A 21,777-nucleotide genomic window follows, 5' to 3' on the forward strand; every position below is an offset into this window, starting at 1 on the left:
GAAATAGTGAAATGCTGATTGAGTGAGTGGCATTATTGACTCTCTCATTTACATATCACTGTGATGTGCAGGTAACTACTTTTTGTTAAAATAAAAAAAAATTAATTTCATGACTTCCTTACTTTACATCTGATTTTATGAAATTTTCAGCATTGTGCTTGAAAATTCTTCATACATGTATTTAGAATTGGCACCATGAAATTACCACATGGTTTTTCCTATTCAATAATTAAAAAAAATAAAATAAAAGGGAGACCACATATTTGATATTATTATGAGGATAGATTTTTGGGGGTGGGGGGTTGTACATGTATCTGGTGATCATTGGTGTCAAACGCTTAGATTAAATCCATGAAGACACTTAAAACGTTATAGATTAATTTTCTTTATCAATCAATGATATCGTTGAAATGGAGAGCACCAAGATGAGTGGAGTCATTTGTCTGAAATCAATTGCTCTTTAGTTAAATTATTTTTGTATGAAGAAAATATATACTCTCAGGTGTCTCATTATCATTAACCCTTCATGAATAATCAGCAAGAGTGTAACGGGTCTTTGATTTTGTATAACATTTTTATCTTGATAAATACAAGCAATATTTTTGTTTAAATATTTTATGTGGAATAATGATGTTGAATAATAATTCACAAATTTCTATACATGGAGAGGAAAAAGTAGTAATGTGACAAGACATAAACTTGAAAATGAACGAACAATGAAATGTCAGTGCTGACAAGTAAATGTATTATAGGAAATTGATGTATTTTATTGGATCTGCTATGAAATGTATAATTATGTAATTATCCCAAAGTGTAATCACAGACAATGTCTCTAAATGGTTTTAGTTGTTTACTACATTCAGTTATATATTTTTTTTTTTTCATAAATATACTTCATACATTTAATTTCATTCAGCTGATGTTTACCTTTATAATACATGTATGTTATTGATATTTTTTTTTTACAGAAAACCAAGTTTTCTGAGTTATACCCATGGGCCCGTATTCTGATTGTAGGTTTAACTTAAACTCAGGTTTAAAGTTGTGGTGTAAGTATGGATAGCCAATTGTTACATAAATCACTAACAGTAGAGACATCATACTTCAGCTCATTTGGCTCTCAAATAATTCATAATTGTCTAGGATGTATAAATATATTATTGTCTCCACCATCGATGAATCAGGAAGGAGCACAATAAAAACTTTAAACTTTAAACCTGAGTTTAAGTTAAACCTGACTTCAGAATACAGGCCATTGTATCTTGCACCAGTATCTTGTATGCACCTCCAAGTGGCTTCTGAGTTGCCTAGGTTGCTGAACCAATCCATGCAGCTTGGCTCAATGTACTGAGCTGGGCATCGGCAAGATTTTGACTCATATAGCAAAGGGGTGTTACTTTTTATGTGTGAATTGAGTGTATCAAAACTTGCATGCCCTTGCAAAATATCTTTCATCCAAACTAAGGTCTTATTTTTCTTTAAATCTTTCTCTCTCTCTTTCATTTGTATGAAAGCTCTTTTCTACTGATAAATAAAATAATGACAGTAATGTGAGATAATTTTGAGTGGTGGATATGTTATTTGGGGGGATGAGAGTGCCACTAAAAGCTAAACAACAACAACAACAGATAATGGGTTTTAATATGATGTAGCCTCACTTTTACCTATTGAAAGGCGATTAAAATGAGTGTCACATAGCAGTTACATAATTTCCTATGTTTCCCTTATATTTGCTCAATTCAAGTTTGAACACATCAGTAATTTTCTGTTTATCCTAATACCAGGTGGTACACAAATGCAGACTATTCAGAAGAGAATTTTGTTTAACAAGCTATTATATATAATGCTTTGGTTAACATTACAAAGGTTTTGTTGAAAAATTCATGAACTTTGATGTGTGTTATATTTGATGATGTATATTAAAAAACACTCAGGAAGAGTGGGAAAAAATAAATTCATGCATACAAGATATATGTGACTGAAAATTATTGTTTCATTTTTTTGCTCTGGCCTCCAGTTGTAGTATATGGAGTAAGATTGTTACAGTGTTTATGTTCCGTTTACCTGTTCAGAGCACTAACTGATTTTCAATTGTTCTTTTTCAAGGTTATATAACACACCGGGATAACACACCATATCACACAAACAGAAGAAAAATCATTGTAGCTCAACTCTTAAGTCATATCATTATATTGTTAAGAAATGCCTTTAATATTTTACTGGAGATGTTTTTTTTTTTTTTTTTTAATCATTTTTTTAATTTTTGAAATTATTTAATGGTGCTGCTTTGCAGTTCAAATATATTTACTTAATTTATTTGTGTTATATATTATTATTTCTGTCTGCAATAACCAATAATCCATGACTGTTTATACTTATATTCTTTGTCTTCATTCGGGCAGGCACAAGAAAAAGACGTTCATTGTATATTTAATAATAATCATCACATAGATGTTGTTTGAAGGTTTGCATGGTGGCATGTACAATTGCTAATGTGGTTTACGGTACACCATGTGGAGTGTTATAGAAACAGTGGATAGAAGAAGAGAAGAAGTGGATAGGCGAGAAAGTGGAGATTTGAGAATAGAGTATTCTTTCTTGAAAATAGTCCTGAAAAGGACTGTAAACCAGAAGGAATGTTGAGTGATAACAGCTTGAGTAGTAGAGCTGATGAGGAGATGCTGGCTTGAGTCGGCGAGTAGAGATGATGAGTAGTAGAGAGACTCTACGTTTCGGACAGGTTGACTGTCCGTTTCAGAAAGAATACTCTATTCTCAAATCTCCACTTTCTCGCCTATCCACTTCTTCTCTTCTTCTATCCACTGTTTCTATAACACTCCACATGGTGTACCGTAAACCACATCAGCAATCATCACATAATAAAAATAATATGTAAAATTTATGTAGTGCTTAAATGTTTCTAAACTTTGCATACTACTACCCGGCCTTATAGCATGGCTACCCTGAACGGTCGCTCAAACCATCAAGACATTTTTGGCATTCCTATTCTTCCTATCAAATTGGATGACAAAAATGAGGTGATCATATTGGGAGGTCAGATAATTAGGAACACAATCGCCCCAGATGATATTGGTCATGAATAACATTTGTATATGATTGTATGTTAAAGTAGATGTAGTTACAATCTGAGAAAGCTGAGATATTAGTGGGAACATATTTTGTGAGAACATTGTCTCTACAAAATCACTAGTTTTTGTATCATACACTCTAGAAACACAGTTAAATTTTATCCAATATTTGGTAGAAAGGGAACATGCATGTTTGCTGTGTATTTTTCTACCCCAGATTCGGCTATTTAAACAAAACATTACGTAAAATGTTCCTATTTTACCTAATATTGTCTGATTTTTTTCTATTGATTCAAATCAACATTTTTCTGAGGTGGACTTGACCTTTAAGCAAATCTTTTCCACTTTTAAACAGAATGGTGCAGTGGTGTATCCACTGGGCCACATCTGGCTTGTGCCCCCCCCCCAAAAAAAAAAAATTGAAACATAAAGAGAGGGGAGAAAATGGAAGGAAAAAGACAAGATACAGAAAAGAGAGAAAAAGAGGGGGAGATATGGAAACAAAAGAGAGTGAAAAACAAGAATCAAGCATAAGAGATCACAATGGAGTGGGGGAGACAACGTTTCAAATAACAGTTAAAGAGTCTTTAAAGGGAAGTTCACCCTGACAAAAAATTTGTAAAAATAGCAGCAAAATCGAAATAGTGGTGAAGGTTTGAGAATCTTTATAAGAAGGAAAGAGAGAATAAAAGGAAAGGAGGATTGAAAAGGAAACTAACAAAGTAGGATGTTCCATTTTTACTCAATAATTCTTCATATCAATAATAAATAATAAATGAATAATTCTTCTTAATAATGCATACGGTAATACAGTACCGGTGCGTCATTTTGATTATTTTCCTTTCTTTTCATAAATTCAACATTTCGGCGACACCGTAGGTAGTCGATGATCTCGCAAGATTTCTCGAAGAAGACCTGTCGATTTGTCAGAATTTTAGGGAATTTTTACATCCTTCCGGATATTTATAGAGACATAATGGTATATTTTTGTACATTGATCTTATCTTAATATTTGTTTGATGGTTGATTTTTTTACAGTGCGGTACGTTTGGCGCGTTTGAGAAAGAAAGAGTGAGAGACTGACTGAGTTATCTGAGAACCGGCAACACCCGTCGCGGGCTGCCAGGGCTCGGAAAGTTCCTCTGCGCCGCTGAAGTTTCGGGGACGCTCGGGTGCAAGGATGGGGTCAACTCAAGACTACTGTTGGACAGCTGGTACATGTAGATCTAGTAGACCAAGAGCTTCAGTCTCTGTATTTTGGTTGTTCTGCTGAACTGCGTTGGCTCCACTCACTAATACATAGACTGAAGAGCTTGGAGGCCCGTACATATTATAGATCTATGGCGGAAACCTGATTTTCGTATGATTTGCGTATAATTTTTCCCCTTCATTGAAGGGATAAAAATTATTTCACTATTCTATGAATGGCAAAAATGAGGGGTTTCTTACCAGACCGATGTCATGTAGATCCCTCGATGTGATGTGTTTGTCAAAGCAAATACAATAGGTCTAACCCTTGAACCGCTTCGTTATGATGACCTTCGATAAACAATGTTACAAAATGTTGTTTTGAAGAAAAATTTATTGATAAAAATTATTATTGAATAATAATTTTATCTATAATTATAAATTGTTCTTCTAAACAGCATTATGTATACTATCATCGCTAAAAGTTGAGAAAACAACAAAATCCAGAGATGCCAAGTTCAAAGACCAGCTATGCGTGAGGTTTTCTGTGAATCTGAGTGAGATCACAGACATTGTGTACAATGTATATGGGGATAGGCTGTGATAGTTGCGTGAGACAGAGATTTGAGGGGATGAACAAGAGTCCAAAATGCTTGAGTCTCAAATAAATGCGTGAGACTTGGTTGCTCTGAAAATCACTGATGAGCTATTTGACCATATTGTATCATTTGGAGAATATAACTATGAATACTCTGAAAATGTGTTTTTGACCATTCTTCATCTTTTTCCATTTATTTTCCCTTTAGAAGGATGTTGCAAATTTTGAGTGTATAAAATTATCTAATGCGTATGATGTGCGCATTAGGTACACGCCAGTCTGTAATAGCCTCCAATCACTCACTATACTAGACCCTTGTACAACTTTCTGATGGCTGTTGATATAATAAAGTCATAATTTTAAACATTCAAAGAAATACCTGCCAGGTGCCCATTTACCTCACCTGGGTTGAGTGCAGCAAAGTGTGGATCGATTTCTTGCTGGAGAAGATTTTTTAAGACTCGAAACCATATCCATGATCCTCTCTGTTTCAAAGTTAGGAGACTTATTCACTCTGCCACAACATACCAAAATTCATTCAATAATCCCAAACTGTTTGACAAATTATGTATAAAAATAATGTCTAATGCCTAGTTCTACTTCCTGCATGTAAATTTTGTTAAGAGATGGCAACAGCAGTTTGTTTTTGTGTACTGTCTGGATAATCTGTCTGGTTAATACAGAACAAATAAATATTTGCTAAGGTTTATCCATTTACCAGCAAATTATTTTTTTGTAAAAATTGTTTTGTTTTAAATGATATGTCATCCACCAAGTCCAGTGACCCTGCATTGACATTCATGTGCTTGTGTTGCAGCATGGCCGTTTGAAAGTGAAGACGACTGAAGAGCAGCAAGAGGCAAAGAGAAAGGAACGTGAAAAGAAACTAAAACTCTATACAGCTGGAACCCAGAAAGTGTTTGAAAAGGTAAGATTATTTCAGCACATTAAACCATCCGCTAAGGTGAGCTCTGAGGTGTATCGTAAGCCATACTGTAAGGTGCGCATGACATTGACACACTCTCTCAGTTGCTATCAGATTCTGAGTCATGTTGATTCCCAACAGCTACAATTGAAAACCAAACATTTGTCAGTTAAAATTCTTGTTGCTTACCTTACCTTAGCACTCGCCATTCCTTCTCTTTGAAGAGGTTGGATGTCATGTCAGTTTTCCATCTGTCTCTATCCAGTGCTATCTTGCAGCATTCGTTTATCTTTCTGCCTGTCATCTCATCAATATTTCTTGTTGTAAAAAAATTAAACTCATGCACAGTTTGTTATGTCAAAATTTGAAAGGGTTCTAGGATATTCCATCTTAAACAGAAGTGGACATTTTGGGGTATCTCACAAAGAAAAAAAATGATCACCTGTCACCAATTGTGCGTTAAGCCATGCATTACTTATAAACTGCTTAAAAGTAATCTTGCAACTAAATGTGATTTTAAAAGTTTATTGAAATATGTTAGACCCTTTGTGGACATTATGGAAACAGCCATTTTAGTGTTTTGAAATGTGACTGATTAGAATGGGCGAAAATAGATGTTTGGGGGTATATTTCAGTGCACAAATGGGAGAGTTGCGCTTCTCTGATGTCACAAATTGTTGCGGATGGGAGGATTTCAACAATTTGTGATCTCAATCAAATGCTCATAACTTTCTTGTTATTTGTTCAATTTTTCAAAATCTTTCATAGATTTGTTTGTTTTATTTTTCTGTTAACATACAACTTAACTTATTCTCAGGGTTTCATTCTCCTTTAAAACTGAATGTGAACTCATCAAGTTCTTCCCAATGTCATTTCAGAGAAAGAAGAAAGAATATGATGGGGAGATCTTAGAAGTGTGTGCTCAGCTTCTTTCAGCAAATCCTGATGTCTACACACTATGGAATGTAAGAAAAGAAACATTCCAAGTATTTGCAGAGACTAAGTAAGTTGGAACTCTTTACACCTGATTTTATCCTCTGTGTGGAGTCAAAATCAACTCTCAAAATATCTTTAGAGTAAAATCACGTATTGTAATAATAATGATGATGGTGATGATGATGATGATGATGATGATGATGATGATGAAGATGATGATGATGACGATAATGATATAATAATAGCAACAGGAAAAAAACATAATTTTTCTCAAGTCACAAGTCAATGAAAGTAAAAGCTGAGGCATTGATATTTGCATGTTAAAATAATAGCCCATTAAATTTATATTATTCATTCAATCTTTAAAAACAAACTCTTCACAGCATTATAATGGTGGCTTAATATTTTACGTCCAGGTCATGTGATGAGATGAAGGATCTGTACGATCGAGAGTTGGGATTTATTGAGAATTGCTTGAGGGTGAATCCTAAATCCTATGGTGCTTGGTATCATCGATGCTGGGTTATGGATCATACACCAAAACCAGATTGGAAACAGGAACTCAAGCTCTGTAATCTCTATCTGGAATATGATGAGAGAAATTGTAAGTCTAATCCATCATTCTGTTTGTTATCCATCATTTGATAAAAAATCCTGTTTTTCCCCCAATTTCCACACTCAGGACAGTGCCTCAGAGGAGGATGGGATGTGATGTGGCCATCTTTGATATTTCAAGTGATTGAAAAGATGAAAGGGGAAGGAAGAATGAAGAGTATTGAATAGAATACACTGAGCTGTGCAACTATAGATGTATTTCATCTTTATGTTTATTTAATTTCCAGGAACATATAACAATGAACAATGACTTGGCAACAAATTTTCCTTCGGAAACTGTAACAATGTATAACCAACATTTATAAGCCAACAACCAGTGCCTGGGGATTACCTATAAGAAATTATTATTCATGTTTAAATACTCTCCTCTTAGGTTGTAGTTAGACTAAATTGGCAGCATGAACAATGATTCTGACTTCTGTCTCTTGATAATTAGAGGGTCATGGTCATAAGTTCTTCTCCAGGCAATAATTTTTCCTTCAGAAAGAAATATAGATATTGTGGTGCACTCTATCCAAGTAGGGTATTAAATGGGGACCTTTCATTCCTTGATGCAGAAACAGGTATACAGCTGCTCTGATAGAGCTGTGTTAGGCAAAAAAAAATGTTTATTGAAGTAGGTGTCTTTGAAAATAAGGTAGGTTTGTGTGTGTTTTTTTCCAATCTGCATATAATTCATGTTCCACTCTATACACCCCCAACAGTCACACTCGTACAAACATGCACCCATTGAAGATTTATTTCACCAAAGTAAATGGTTACCCATTCACCCCAGCGTGAGATTCTCATGCACCACGTCATTATACACAACAGACCAAGATATAAAATACCAACATTTTCAAGGGTAAATAGTGGCGTACCGGTACATATTTTTTTTGGGGGGGTGAAAATTATTCCTCAGTGAATATTCAATTTTGGACAATTTTTTTGGAATGAGGAAATTACTTTACTGTCTACAATTCTTTTGTGTTTATAATTTTATGACAAAGTCAGCAGGACATGTGATCTGATATTGATGCTTTCGATAACAGTACAAATATTAAACAAATCCTAGGCTAGGGTAGGGGATACTTTTCAGGTATGGTGGGTTAAACCAATACAACATTTTTTTTTTGGGGGGGGGGGTCTTATAGTAGAGAGCTTAGAGACTTCTGACAAAGTAGATTCGTGTTTGAAACCAGTGTGTTTATAAGCAAATGAGATGAATATTATTAAAATGAATATGACTTTTAAAGTACTTTTATGTCAGTTAATGCTATAATATCATTTTTTGTATTGTTTCGTGATTTTCATTTTTTCTGTTCTCTGTAAAAATTGTATGTTTTAGGTTTCTAGCACCATCTCTCTTTGATGTTTTTCATCGAAAAGGACCCTTCAACTCTTATCTTACAAATTTAGTAATTGGACATCTGAAAGCTACATACATAGATCATGAAATTTCAAAACAAAGCTAAAAAAAATGTATGCATTATGTTTACTTTAGATTGGACTCACTATCAAATTAGTGATTGTGTAATATTGTTAAGAAATCCACTGAAACATTTTGTTTTATTACATATCATCTGCACCATACCAGCTTTAGGACGCGCTCGATCATTTGGTGGAATAATGAACCGAAACAGTAGCAGCCACATTTAGGGGTTTTACCAAAACTTATTAGAGGCTTTAAGATGCGATGTCAAGTGAGATTTCCTTTTTCTTATCTTGATTTTCACCTTCATGTCTTCATTCAGTTCACTGCTGGGACTACCGTAGGTTTGTCGTCGCTAGGTCAGCTGTAGCACCGTCAGACGATCTTGAATTTACCAGTACTAAGATCAGTACAAACTTCTCCAACTACTCCTCCTGGCATTACAGGAGTAAGCTACTCCCTCAACTTCATCCTGATCAAGAAAAGAAAGGGCGGATCAAAGAGGAAATCCTCATGCAAGGTATCGTCAAGGCTTTTTTTCTACTTACTTTTTTATCAAAATTATGATGAGTAGTAGTATCAGCTGAAGGATATCTGACATATAACTAATCATAACTATTCTCTACGACCATGGTACATACTAATATGGTAGCCTAAATCAAATTAAAGACCGTTTTCACTCACTGCTAGTTTTTAATAATATTAAACCATTGTCGTTGTTTTTTCTTTATAATATACTAGAATATGAGTTGGTGCAGAATGCTTTCTTTACTGACCCCAATGATCAAAGTGCATGGTTCTATCACAGATGGCTCATGGGTAGAGGTAAGTGACTAGATAAGCAACATAGCCCTACACACATCTGCTTTTTTATAAAAAAACTTAATATATTCAAAAAAGGAAATAGGTTGAAAAGAAATGAGGTTGAAAGTTACACTTTTTTTTACTATTAATAATGATTTACAATCTATAAGAATGTTTTTAAAAATGGAATTTAAAAGGAAATATTACTGTTATGGAGGTTGAAAGGGACACCATTTGTTAAATAGTAGACAAAAATTATGAAAAATATCAGTGACAGTGAAGGTTTGATGAAATTCCATAAAAAATTAGACAGTTATCAGAAATTTTTTTCTTCATAGTGACATCAAATGCCACCAGCTTTCCCATGTATCGTATAGTAAAAAAATAAAATAATGAAATGTAAATTTCTCAAAATGAAAATGTTTTTTATTGAACCTTCATTATATCAACAGACAGATCATTTAACTTTTTTTTCTGGTATCATGGTGAACTTCCCCTTTATTTGTCAGACATCTGTTTATGCTAATCAAAAAGTCAAACACACCCCTTTGGTTTTAAAGGAAAATGATTTCATTCCCATAGGCTATTTTTAAGACGGAAATGTTCATTTTGTATTTGTCTCCAACGATACAGCACACACCTTTGTTTCTAAGTGTTGTTTATTTTACACTGGCAGTATAGAACAGGGGGAACATTCTATGAAACAAATTGGGATTTTCACTAACAACTGTTATAAGCTACTGAAATCATTGCATCTAATTGGCTCAGAACAAGTTAGTCAGTGAAAGTCACTGACTGCTTGCTTCATGAAAAACTCCCTTGATCTCAACCAGACAATGCTTATGCTTTGGCCCAGTCTGCCTACTCTTGCACTCTGCTGATTTATTGAATTTTCTTTTTCTCTCCAATGAATTATTGACTTTTTCTTTTTCTTTGATGGCTATTATTTGTTTTATTTGTTGACTTACAGGTGAGAAACCGTTAGGGATCCCAGTAATGTATGTAAACAGCACCCTCAATCAAATCATGGTGATATTCAGTCAACCTGTTAACCTCCAGCAGCAATCGGTGCTGGTGTCTGTAAATGATCAAATCGTAGATGGAACGTGGAAGAATTCAAGGAATAATCAATACCACAGTATCATGTGGGTATCCTTTCTATGTAAAAAGAATAAATAATGTTCATTGCGGTGAAACAGTTGATGGTTTTTTTCTAATCCTCTTTTGAATCATGGATCACACTACGATCCATGTCTGAACATTCCATGTAATTTGTGTTGGTCTAAGCAAAACAGGCAGAAACATTGATTCGTTTTAAATCAAGCAATAATTAAACTGGTCATATCATTTGCTAAATACAGTCAAGTCAACCCTGTCTATTAAGACCACCAAGTGGAAACATAAAGAGGAGCCGCTAGAGACAGGTGACCGTTATTAACAGGTTCTATAACATTATTCTTTCCAATAGGGAGAATATTATTGTGGCCACTAAAGTCTGGTGTTCACTTTAGACAGGTGGCCGGTTAGACTGAAGATATGTGGGTCTACCTGTGTCCAGCCCATCTACCCCTCTCCTTAGTGACATGTTCAATCTTTCTGCTTTTATAAAGACCAATTTATTGTCAGAGTGAACTTCTCCTTTAAGTTGACTATGGATGCTTGTTATATGAAGTCTGTATTATATGTCCATGTGCTTGTGATCAGGGGTAATGAATCTAAGGCTTTGTGTATTTGAGTACTTCAAGCAACACAGGTAGACACATATATTAAATTTTGTGAATAATAAAATCAATTCTGATCCTGTCTGTTTAGAGGGCTAGAATTTTTTAATACCCACTACTTGTTTTGTGTCAATCTTCTTTCATTTTGGCACTTTTTGTTTCCACATTGTTGAAAAGAACTTGGTGATTTTGGTTTCTCAACATGAATTGAACAAATTCAGTCCTTATGATCCACATCACAACAACATTACAACAATTTGAGAATTAGATTGTATATTCTGAAGTTTATTTCGAATAGTATATTTAAATTCAAGTTTTTAGATTCTGAAAATTTATCAATTGGCATTGTTGTATGAGTGAATCAGCAATGATATGATATTATTAGAGCAGAAATAAACCTTAATTCTTGGTAAGATCTACACAGTCAACAGTGATGCATTAAATCAGGAGAATAGAAGAAAACTTGAAGTCAAACTGAGCGAAGAAGTTTGTAGAACATGCCATCTAGATAAAGGTAAGATAAAAAGATGTAGAATTGAGACTTAGGGTCTTGTCTAACAATTTTTACTCCCAAAGTCTAGCATTGGCTTCTGTTAGTACACAGAAGTTTTATTGATCTCCATTTGCTTTATGTTGAGAATGCATTATTTCAGCTGAGAAACAAGACATGATTACTCCTAGAACCTATGTTTTAGATATAAAAGTTAGTTTATGATCTAGATCAAAGTGTATTTAATCATTATAATACTTGGATTTTTTGGGGGTTGGGGGCTTTTCTGTTCTTCAAATAGCTTTTTGAAACACCACCAAGTTACAATGAATTTCATTTTATCTCACCTGCATAGCAGAGTGACTCAATAGGCACCGCTTTTCTGACGGAGGCGGCATTGAATATATTGATTTGCCTATGTTTAGCCTTTAGGCTGTTAACAGGTCTTTTGATATATTACAGTGACACTTTAAAATTAGGCCGTTTTCCTTACTGCAACAGCTTTTCTGTTCAGTCATTCTCAGTCTTGTGCTTTTGATAAAATTATATTTCAGTATGTTGAGCTCGTATGTTATTGCCAAAATCATGCATGTAAATTAAAAAAAGTGATTTATTGTTCAAAATAGAAATCTGAAACAGAAATGCTCTGAAAATATGGCATTTTTATTTGTGCCATTTTATTGATATTCTCTCGTTCCTTTATTGAAATTGACATTTTATGTAACAAAAATTTGGATTTAAACTTCAGGCGTGACGGAATGTTGGTGTAAGGACGTCCAAGATTCAGGATCACTCTTCACTGCTGAACTCAGTGATGAAAAAACAGAATTCCTCAAAACAGAACTAGAGTCATGTCAGCAACTAAGAGAATTGGAACCGGACAATAAATGTGAGTCTTTGTTACAATATGAAAGAAGGCAGTAGCTGCTTTTAAAATATTTTTGGGTCTTCAAGTTTATTTGATGGATACAACTGATTTTTTTTTCATGCAAAAATTTGCATACTTAATTTATATAACGTGAATTAAAGTAAGGAAAGAAATTTCTTCCATCATGCAAATTTTTGCTGTAATCATGCAATATGAGACTGAGATCTTAGGGGTGCATGGTCCCCCCCCTATAATAACAATATTTATCAGTAATACCTGGGCCTCTAATGCCTGTATTCTGAAATGAAATGAAACTGAGGTCATGGCTTAACTGGCTGCTAAATTTATGGAAAGCCAAAAATTTCAAAATTGCATTTACATCATATGTTTCCTAAAAAAGAATCCTATCTTTACTTGCCTATTCATGTTTTAATGAGAACAATATCAGTAATTACTCCTAGTCACTTATTGAGTGTCAAATTAGCTCATAAATCAAAACCTGGGGGTGTTTCACAAATATTTAAGAATGACTTAGAGTTATATTTAAATGTCTAACTGTGCGCGATATAAAAGGCATCGCCGCATTGGTCAGATCATGTGAAGAGGACGCACATTATTGCCTATTGATTGATAAAGATTGCGTGTTGCATATCATGTATGCATCAGCATCTAAGTGTGACTTAAGTCAAACTTATTTCTTTGTGAAACACCCCCTGTACTGGTAAAGATTTGTGTCACACCTGGCTATCCATAGTTAAAGCACAACTTTAGACCACAGCTTTCTCATTTACCTTATTCCCATATTTTCTGTGCTGTTATTTATAGCCAATGTTTGTATGTTTGTATAGGGTGTTTATTGACAGTGATCCTTCTCATGAGGGTTCTCGACCCCTTGAAACTAGAGACGGAGATGCTTAGCTGCTTCACAACCATCCTGGCTCAAGATACCTACAGAGCAGATTATTTCAAGGATCTCAGGTCCAAGTTTATCATGGAGAATGCCATCATGAGATATCTACAGGAGAGGTCAAAGGTCACAGAGTCAGAGGTCAACAAAATGACATTTGATGTATCTGGCAAGGTCAGTTTTAGTGTTGGTTAATGCCGAAAAGTTCATCTCAAAACACACTAAACTTTCTGCCATGTTTTCCAAACACCCCCTTTATTTTGTAACTGGATTTTGAAGGGGTCCTAAAGCTACACAATCATTAATCATATGCAGAAATTGTATTTCCTGTGCCTTGATTTCCAACAAAAAGGGAAATAAGACATTCAAGAGAATATAACTTTAAATGTGCAAACAGTTACAGGATTTTTCTCTGCATCTTTTGAATCATTGCAGCCACTGTAGAAAATCTGAATCGTTTGTCACACTGCGGGTACAGTCTGCAGTTGCTAGTCCCATACATGGAGAGCATGCATGTCACCATTGCAATTGATGCAAAATGAGTGATAAGGAACGAGTGGTGTGTACCTTTAGGACCTCTTACCAACTTTGCATGCACATAAGTTGTGCCCTTATTGTGACGTCATTCATTCTTGTTAATCCTGAGAGATGTACTCGCAGTATTTCTCTTCCAAAGTAATTACAAACTCCATTTAGATATTGCAGTTCTCCTGGAATTCTTCTTTTAGTTAAGATTCATCATTCAGTTGAATGTTCTTTCAATATTTCAATACACTTTTGCAATCCCAGGTTATCTGGTATGTCTTAAAAAAAGTGTTTGACCGACAACCCTCGTGATAATAAATGTGGGTGGTAAATATACACACAAAATTTGGCTATAGATAAATAGCTAGGATTTTACCAGACATTAGTGAGAAAAAAAATTGGATGTTCAATCCAATTCGGTTATCAAAACTAATGTACAAGGTACAAATTACTGTATGTGGTGGATAGATAGTTCCAAATGTTGTAACCTATCTTTCTTACAGGAGTTAACAACACTACATCATCTCGAGTACTTATCATCTTTACGATTCATGGATTTTTCGACCAACGATCTTCTTGCCCTCAATGATGTCGATCTACTGTTTAGTGTGTCTGATTTAAAGGCTGATGACAACAAGATCAAAGACATCTCACACCTGCGTGGGTTGCCTTCCTTGGAAACTTTATCACTGAAAAACAACAGTATCCTTTCAAAAATAGCAAAATTATTAAGATTAAGAATATAAGGGGATGGTGATACCAGGGGCCCGTTTCTCAACACCTGGACAAGTTAGTCATATCTTTATCCACCAACCACGGAGTTAGTTCCAATCTTACTAAACCCGTTTCTCGAAAGGCTTTCTAACTAAAATACCTTGATATCGATATTATCGGTAAAAAGAGCAGATGAGACGTAGCCTTAGTCACAAAATAGCATAATTTTCAAAAAGAAAAATTACAACAAAATTGCAAATATTGTGATGAATTGGGAATTTCATCTTTTAAAAATAATAGCACATGTATATTATGCACCATACATACTTAGACCATGAAGACTAGAGCATTCAATTGCTGAGAATATGGAATTATGAATAATTTATCTCTTGACTAAAAAATCACATGTGGACGTTGAGATGGGTACCCCCGGGATATCCAATTTTAATAGTTTACGAAAGTAAAACCATAACGGTTTTCGTTGTAAAATGATGATAATTATACGGTATTTTACGATTCCAAACATCAAAATATAGTTTAACAGTTTTCTTTTAAATCTTAGATACTGAAACTTACGATTTGACAAATTCTATGCATAAATTTGAGATAGAATTTATCAAAATGTTAATAGGGGTCTGAAAATGACAAATACGAGTCCATTTATGGATGGCCTGACGTGGTAGAATCTTTATCAATTAAATTATTTTACTATTTCAAAATGAATGGTTTTGTGGAGTATTACCAACAGTTTTTGTAGATTCTTTGTATTACAATGATCATAGAATGCATTATCCAACTTGTTTTTGGATGTAATTTCAACATCTATGATTGATTACGTAAGATTATAATTTTCACATTTCTAGGCACTTTTGCATGTCATAGTCTACCCACGTGATGCCACTACGTCATTAAGAAAGAAGTTGTGACAGGTTCGGAGGTGTCATAAATATTTAGTGAGGTTGTTGTACCCGATCTTGGTAAAGAGGGCTTCGTGAAACGGTTAGCGGACAAGTAGCTCACTATCTCCGATTTAGTCAAGAAGTTAGACTTATGACGGTGTTGAGAAACGGGCCCCAGGATGGTAATTATGATGAGGAGGAGGATGATAGTGACAACGAAGATGAAGAAGATGATGAAGATAAAGATAATGGTGATAATGATGGTGATGAAAATGATGATGATGATGATGATGATGATGTTGATGATGTTGATGATTATGATGATGGTGGTGGTGGTGATGATGGTGGTGGTGGTGATAATGAATCGATGATGCTATGATGGTAATGCAAGTGGTTGTGATAATTACGGTATGATGATCTTGATGATGATGGTGGTGGTGGTGACATAGATAATGATAAGGATGATGATTATGTCATGATGATGATGAGGATGAGGATGATGATAAGGATGATGATGATAAGGATGATGATGATGAATGATGATGATAAGGATGATTATAATGATGAGGAGGAGGAGGATGATGATGCAACCATCCACTCAACAAATATGTAGATCAATTGAAATAGTTTCTTAACTCCATATTTTCAGATATCTCTTCTCTCATACACATAGAGCCCCTGGTAGCCTGTCCAAATCTTCAAAATTTAGATCTGACAGGTAATCCAATTTGCGACATTGACATGTTTAGGTCTGAAGTAGGACGACTACTTCCACAGCTAAAAAGTCTGAATAAAGAGTCTCTATGACAATGAGTAGTTTGTGTTTAGGTCTGTGCTACTCATTTTCAAGTGCAAATAACACTAATCACTCAATATTGTTTTGTACCAAATCAAGAGAGGAAGAAATTAAATTGAATGAATAGATGAATGTCAGTATGGATCAATTTTGATGTAAGCTTGCATATAACAATAACATTATCGACAAACATTTATAAGTTCATTTGATGTCTAAGTTTTTGTGTATTGTCATAGACAATGGCATTGGCTTAATTTTACTTCCAAGATTCCTTTGTGTGCACATTCCAGACGTCATTTTGTATTGTTAGATGTTTTCATTAACAATTTCATGATAAGAAAGTAAAAGAAAAGTCAAACAAACACAATGATGGATTTATTTCATCGTTGATCCATTTGCATATTTGATATGATACATTCAATGATAACCACCCAAGGTCCCAATACTCAACAGCCAATCAAAATTAAACTTAGACTTTCATTGTAGTTAGCATTGAATTGCAACATTATTAATGGTATTCTTGAGGGCCATGTATACCTAAAATGTGGGAAAAGTTTAGTACCGTTTCCTCCTACTGTACTGCATGCTTATCTATCATGTTTTAAAGTCACTATAGGTTATTATAATAGGTCTTTGTATACAACTATGTATGTACCTCATTTATTTGCACAATTAATAGGTGAAGCATTTGTGAGTCCAAATTCATACTTTGCTCATGTATGCATATTAGAGTGACAAAATATTACTAAGTGGATTTTGGTATCAAGCCAAATGTTACAGGGGTCATTATATTCAATGAATTACCTTGTTTGCATGATAAATTAGGAATCTCAGGATAGATCATCTTCAATCTTGGTTCCTGTTTGCACATGTGATTGAGGATGATATGAGTAGATTGAGGTCACAATGCCAAGTTCAAAGGTCATAGAGGTCATTATGGGGGAGGCATATAAATCAACATATAGTCAATGATCCATTTAGTTTGTGATTATTTAGACAAAGATCTTCAGCTTGGCTTGTCCTGAAACTGAAATCATAGTGTTGATTTATGACAACTTCATTATTCTTGCTATGCATAATTTCTGTTACATTATCTTTTTTCACATCAGTAATATTTCTTTCTCAATAAACAGACTGTTTATGTTGTTTAATAGCAAACGATGTTAACATTGTAAGCCTATTCCAAATTTTGCCCCCCCCCCCCCCCTTGAGTACATGTCACTAATCCAATTCATTACTTGATGATATGAATGTGTTTACCCAAAAAAGATATGGATGAACTTATTCACGAACTTTGTGATTTCACATGAAATTTTATTTTGGTTGGGTGCCCAATCATAATTCTACTAATAAAAGCATTATCCTCTTCCCCTTTGATTGTAAAATTCCTTTGAATTAATACAACTTAATGTGATGACTTACACTCAAGCCTGTTTACACTTGCCAGTAATATTCAGTTCACACTTCCCACAAGAAATTGAGAACTATAGAAAAATGCAATTCAAAATGAAGAAATACTCATTTTTTATAGCTGTGTTCTTTTTCCTCTTATCTTTTAAACTCTGACTCTCTTGCAATTACATTGTATTTTGAATAGTGAAGAATATTAAGAGTCAAAATGTGAACATTGGCAGCTGCCATTGTAAGAATAAGATCTTTTTGTGTAGTCAAGACAGTGTGAGTCCATGAGCAGGGTTTAAATTCAATTACTATAATGGTACTTCTTTTATCACAAATAGTCCGGAGATTCTCAATGTGTGTGTTAAGAATTCTGTGACCTTTGACCTCATGACCCATAAAACCAATAAGATTGTCACTCCCAAATTACAAGAACCAAATTAAAAATTGATCCGCCAAATGTTGCTTAAGTTGGATGGAATGACTGACGGACAGACAGACTAACTGCCCGAAGACATATCGCCTTTGGTATTAGAAGGCATTTTCAATGTGCTGTTAACTAAGTGGTACTGTTGTTTTATTGTGATTATGTAAGGATATTAAATTATTGAGAAAAATATTGAAAAGCCTTAACATTATTTGTATATTTATGGTTTCATTCTAATTCTCCTTTGAAAGTCAAGAAGATGAGGGGGTGGGGGTGACAAGAGGACATTCAGGAGGGGGATGTGGGAGATGGGGGTAGGGAAACAGGGTATGTGGGGGTGAGAGAGATTGAAGAAAGTGTGGATGTGTATACAAATGAGGAGGGAGTATGTGTATGTGTGTGTGAGAGAGAGAGAGATAAAGATAGAGAGAAAATGGCTGGGTGTTAGAGGAATGAGAGAGGAAAATAAAATGAAAACAAAGAAAGAACAGAAGGGAAATAATTAAAAGGAAAGAAAGGGGTAAATTAGGGTCTTAACTTACAAGCCTTAATTAACCGCGGCCCCCCCATTAAAAATAAGAATCGGATGCAATTTTTCTGTGGGGCAAAAGTCCTTTGCATCTCCCTCCAAGAAAAATGAATAGAACAGGAAGGGAAAGTTGAGAAAAATACCCCCCGCCCCTCAAAAGAAAAATAATAAGGTTACGAAAGCCATTCGAACCCCTCTCCCCTACCAACAAGAAAAGAATACAAAACGGATTGCGCACGCGACCTGCAGCAAGTGATCATAAAACGGGTTCATGTAAATAGGTTGTTTTTATGTAATTTATAAATCGAACGAATTTATCATTTTCTTAGTTTACGTTCGGTCACCTAGATGGAATAGACACCGTCTTACGACTTTGCCTCCCTGAACTGCAACAAAATTATGACCAAACGTGTAAAGACAGAAGTTTATATTTGCTCGCTCGCCGAAATGAAAGCAAAAGACTTCTTGTATTAAACATAGTCGGGAGTGCCCCAACCTGGAGCACGTCTTCACACTGAAAATATTGACAGACAAATATTATTTTTGTTGCGCTCGGTCGCTGACTTAATTTTTTTTCAAGTTAGCGTTGATAAACTTTGGGTGGAGGATATATCCCCTCAATTATTTTATAGAGAGTGAAAATCGACTAATTTGATCCCCTTATGATCGAGTGTCTTTTTCTTCTGAAATATGCAATGGAATAATCCACCGTAAAACACAAAAAAGAGACTCAATGAATAAACGTTAAATATTACGCCCCTAACTGCTGTAATCCGCATAACCAAATCTGCAACCTTAGATGATGTGACGAATAAAAAAAATGCTATCAACGATTTTCGGTGTATATTCCAGAAAAGGAAACCCCCTTTTCCCAAAAGACATTGGCGATGCCTGGGTCCCTGAAACAAGACCCTTTTCGACGCCTTTCTTGGACTTGAATGCGAAGCAGGCCTTCGTTGAAAATGTCATAGCCACGCCCTTTTATACAAGATCTATTGTACACAGAGGAACAATCAGGAACCCTTTGGGGGAGTTAACGCGATATATTGAGGGGTCCCTTGCAGAAAGAGTTTCGATCAAACGAAACACGAACAAATCAAACTTCGCTTGATTATCAACCAATGAGACGTGCGTGTTGGGGACTTGTACTTCATTCTTTTTAGTCGCGTTTAAACCCATCTCTTTTTGCAACGGGCCCCATGCGTATTATAGACGTATCGTAAATATTAAGAAGATAACCGAGAGGCGTTGAATAAAACCCAAAACAAACAAACAAAACTAGGTCGATCGAGCAGGGGCGGATCCAGCTTTCACCAATAATTGGGGGGCGAATTTTTTTCACTCATGCATATTTCCTGTCGGCCGCCAAAAGTTGATTTTGTTTTTTCTTTGAAGGGGTGTACTAACAGTCACCTCTTAGCTATATATAAAAAACATGAAAATTTAATAAGCTCATAAGCCCTATTTTAATAGTGCGAGCGCGAAGCGCGTGCAAAAATTTTGGATATTCAATGCATTTTGTCCTGAAAAATTTAATATTCTGGGCAATGTATGTGATCCTGAACAAGATGCGTATGTAACATGGAGATGTATTACTAGGTTGCGTTATTAGTATATATCTCTATGGTATGTAATTACTGCGAGCGCGAGCAGAAATTTTTGATATACGTTCTGGTCTGATCGAAAAGGGATCTGTTGAGGAATGTTTGCAGTTAGCCATGAAGGCGATACATATTTCAACAATCATATAATGCGAGCGCGAAGCGCGAGCCGAATTTTTTGACATTACGACCTAAAAGATTGACATAAACACTTTTTGCAATCATGAACAGGATAGGTATATAACTAAACAATGCGAGGGCGAAGCGCAAGTGGAAAAAAAGAGAGTTAGACTTAAAAGCGGGACACTTTATTCATGTTTTGTAATTCATGAAAAGGATGGGTTATTGGGTATCTTCCTAACATTAATAATGCGAGCGCGACATCTAAACATGCCTTAAATAATAATTTAAAAAAAGCTGCCAATCTCAAAAAACATGCGTGTGCGTGTTTTATATTTAGACCTATGATTAAGACCTAGAATCTGGGCATTCTAAATACATTTTTTATCACGAAAATCACTAAAGCGAGCGGGAGAAGAAAATATTTGATATACCGATCTGAAAAGGGGTAAAGTTTAGCACTAATTTAAGCACTGTTAGGGGAAATTGTGAAGTGGATAGAGATCGCACCGAGCGTAAAGCGCGTTTTCATTATTATTATTTTGACCTAGGACTGGGACTGTCATCACAATGAAAGATGGTGACGATCTTCATCTTACTCTTCCTTAGCGCGAGATAATGCTTGTCGATATTCCCTTCGGAAAAAATGGCAATTTAATTATTAGGAATTCATGATGTTACTATCTTATTTATGAATGTGATAAACCTAATGAGATCCGGAAATTGATGATATTAATCCTGGAAACTGGATATTTTAAGCGCTTTTGTTATTGTATAAACTGTCATGAAAAGGAAATTTTAAGTAGTTTCTTATAGGATTACTACAGTATAGGTAATGATTACTCACCAATGAAAATGCGAGTGCACAGCGTTAACTGAAAGGTTTTGACAATCAACCCTGAAAAGGGATATTTTGAGAACTCCATGGAATACCCGAAAAGAACAGGTACTTGACAAATTAAATAACGCGAGCGCGCAACGCGAACTGTAAATGTTGATGTATCAATAAAACTGACATTTTACAGAGCACTTTCCGAAAATCAATTTGTAAATCAAACAAAATAATGAAAGCTCGATGTCCGAGCTGAAATATGTTTTGTAAATTGACTTCAAAACTTGATTTAAGCCTCATATCAGTCTATTTATTGAGCAAGATAATTATTTATCTCAATGTAGAAGCGCGAGCGAAAATTTTATACAGTGACATGAAATATAT

The 21,777-nt window shown here is 34.9% G+C and overlaps 1 protein-coding gene across 1 annotated transcript; it reads left to right on the top strand.

Annotated features, from left to right (window-relative positions):
* Nucleotides 1–3,959: 3,959 nt before the first annotated feature.
* Nucleotides 3,960–14,646, top strand: LOC121409359 (geranylgeranyl transferase type-2 subunit alpha-like; the record flags this gene model as incomplete). Its single annotated transcript, XM_041601295.1, has 11 exons — nt 3,960–4,068; nt 5,693–5,803; nt 6,679–6,803; nt 7,153–7,340; nt 9,085–9,282; nt 9,504–9,587; nt 10,537–10,715; nt 11,702–11,801; nt 12,526–12,666; nt 13,494–13,726; nt 14,581–14,646. Coding segments are annotated over exons 1-11 (1,518 nt in total), but the record flags the coding sequence as incomplete, so codon positions are not given.
* Between the last annotated feature and the right edge of the window lie 7,131 nt (nt 14,647–21,777).

Source organism: Lytechinus variegatus, chromosome 2 (assembly GCF_018143015.1).
Source record: "Lytechinus variegatus isolate NC3 chromosome 2, Lvar_3.0, whole genome shotgun sequence".
NCBI lineage: Eukaryota > Metazoa > Echinodermata > Echinoidea > Temnopleuroida > Toxopneustidae > Lytechinus > Lytechinus variegatus.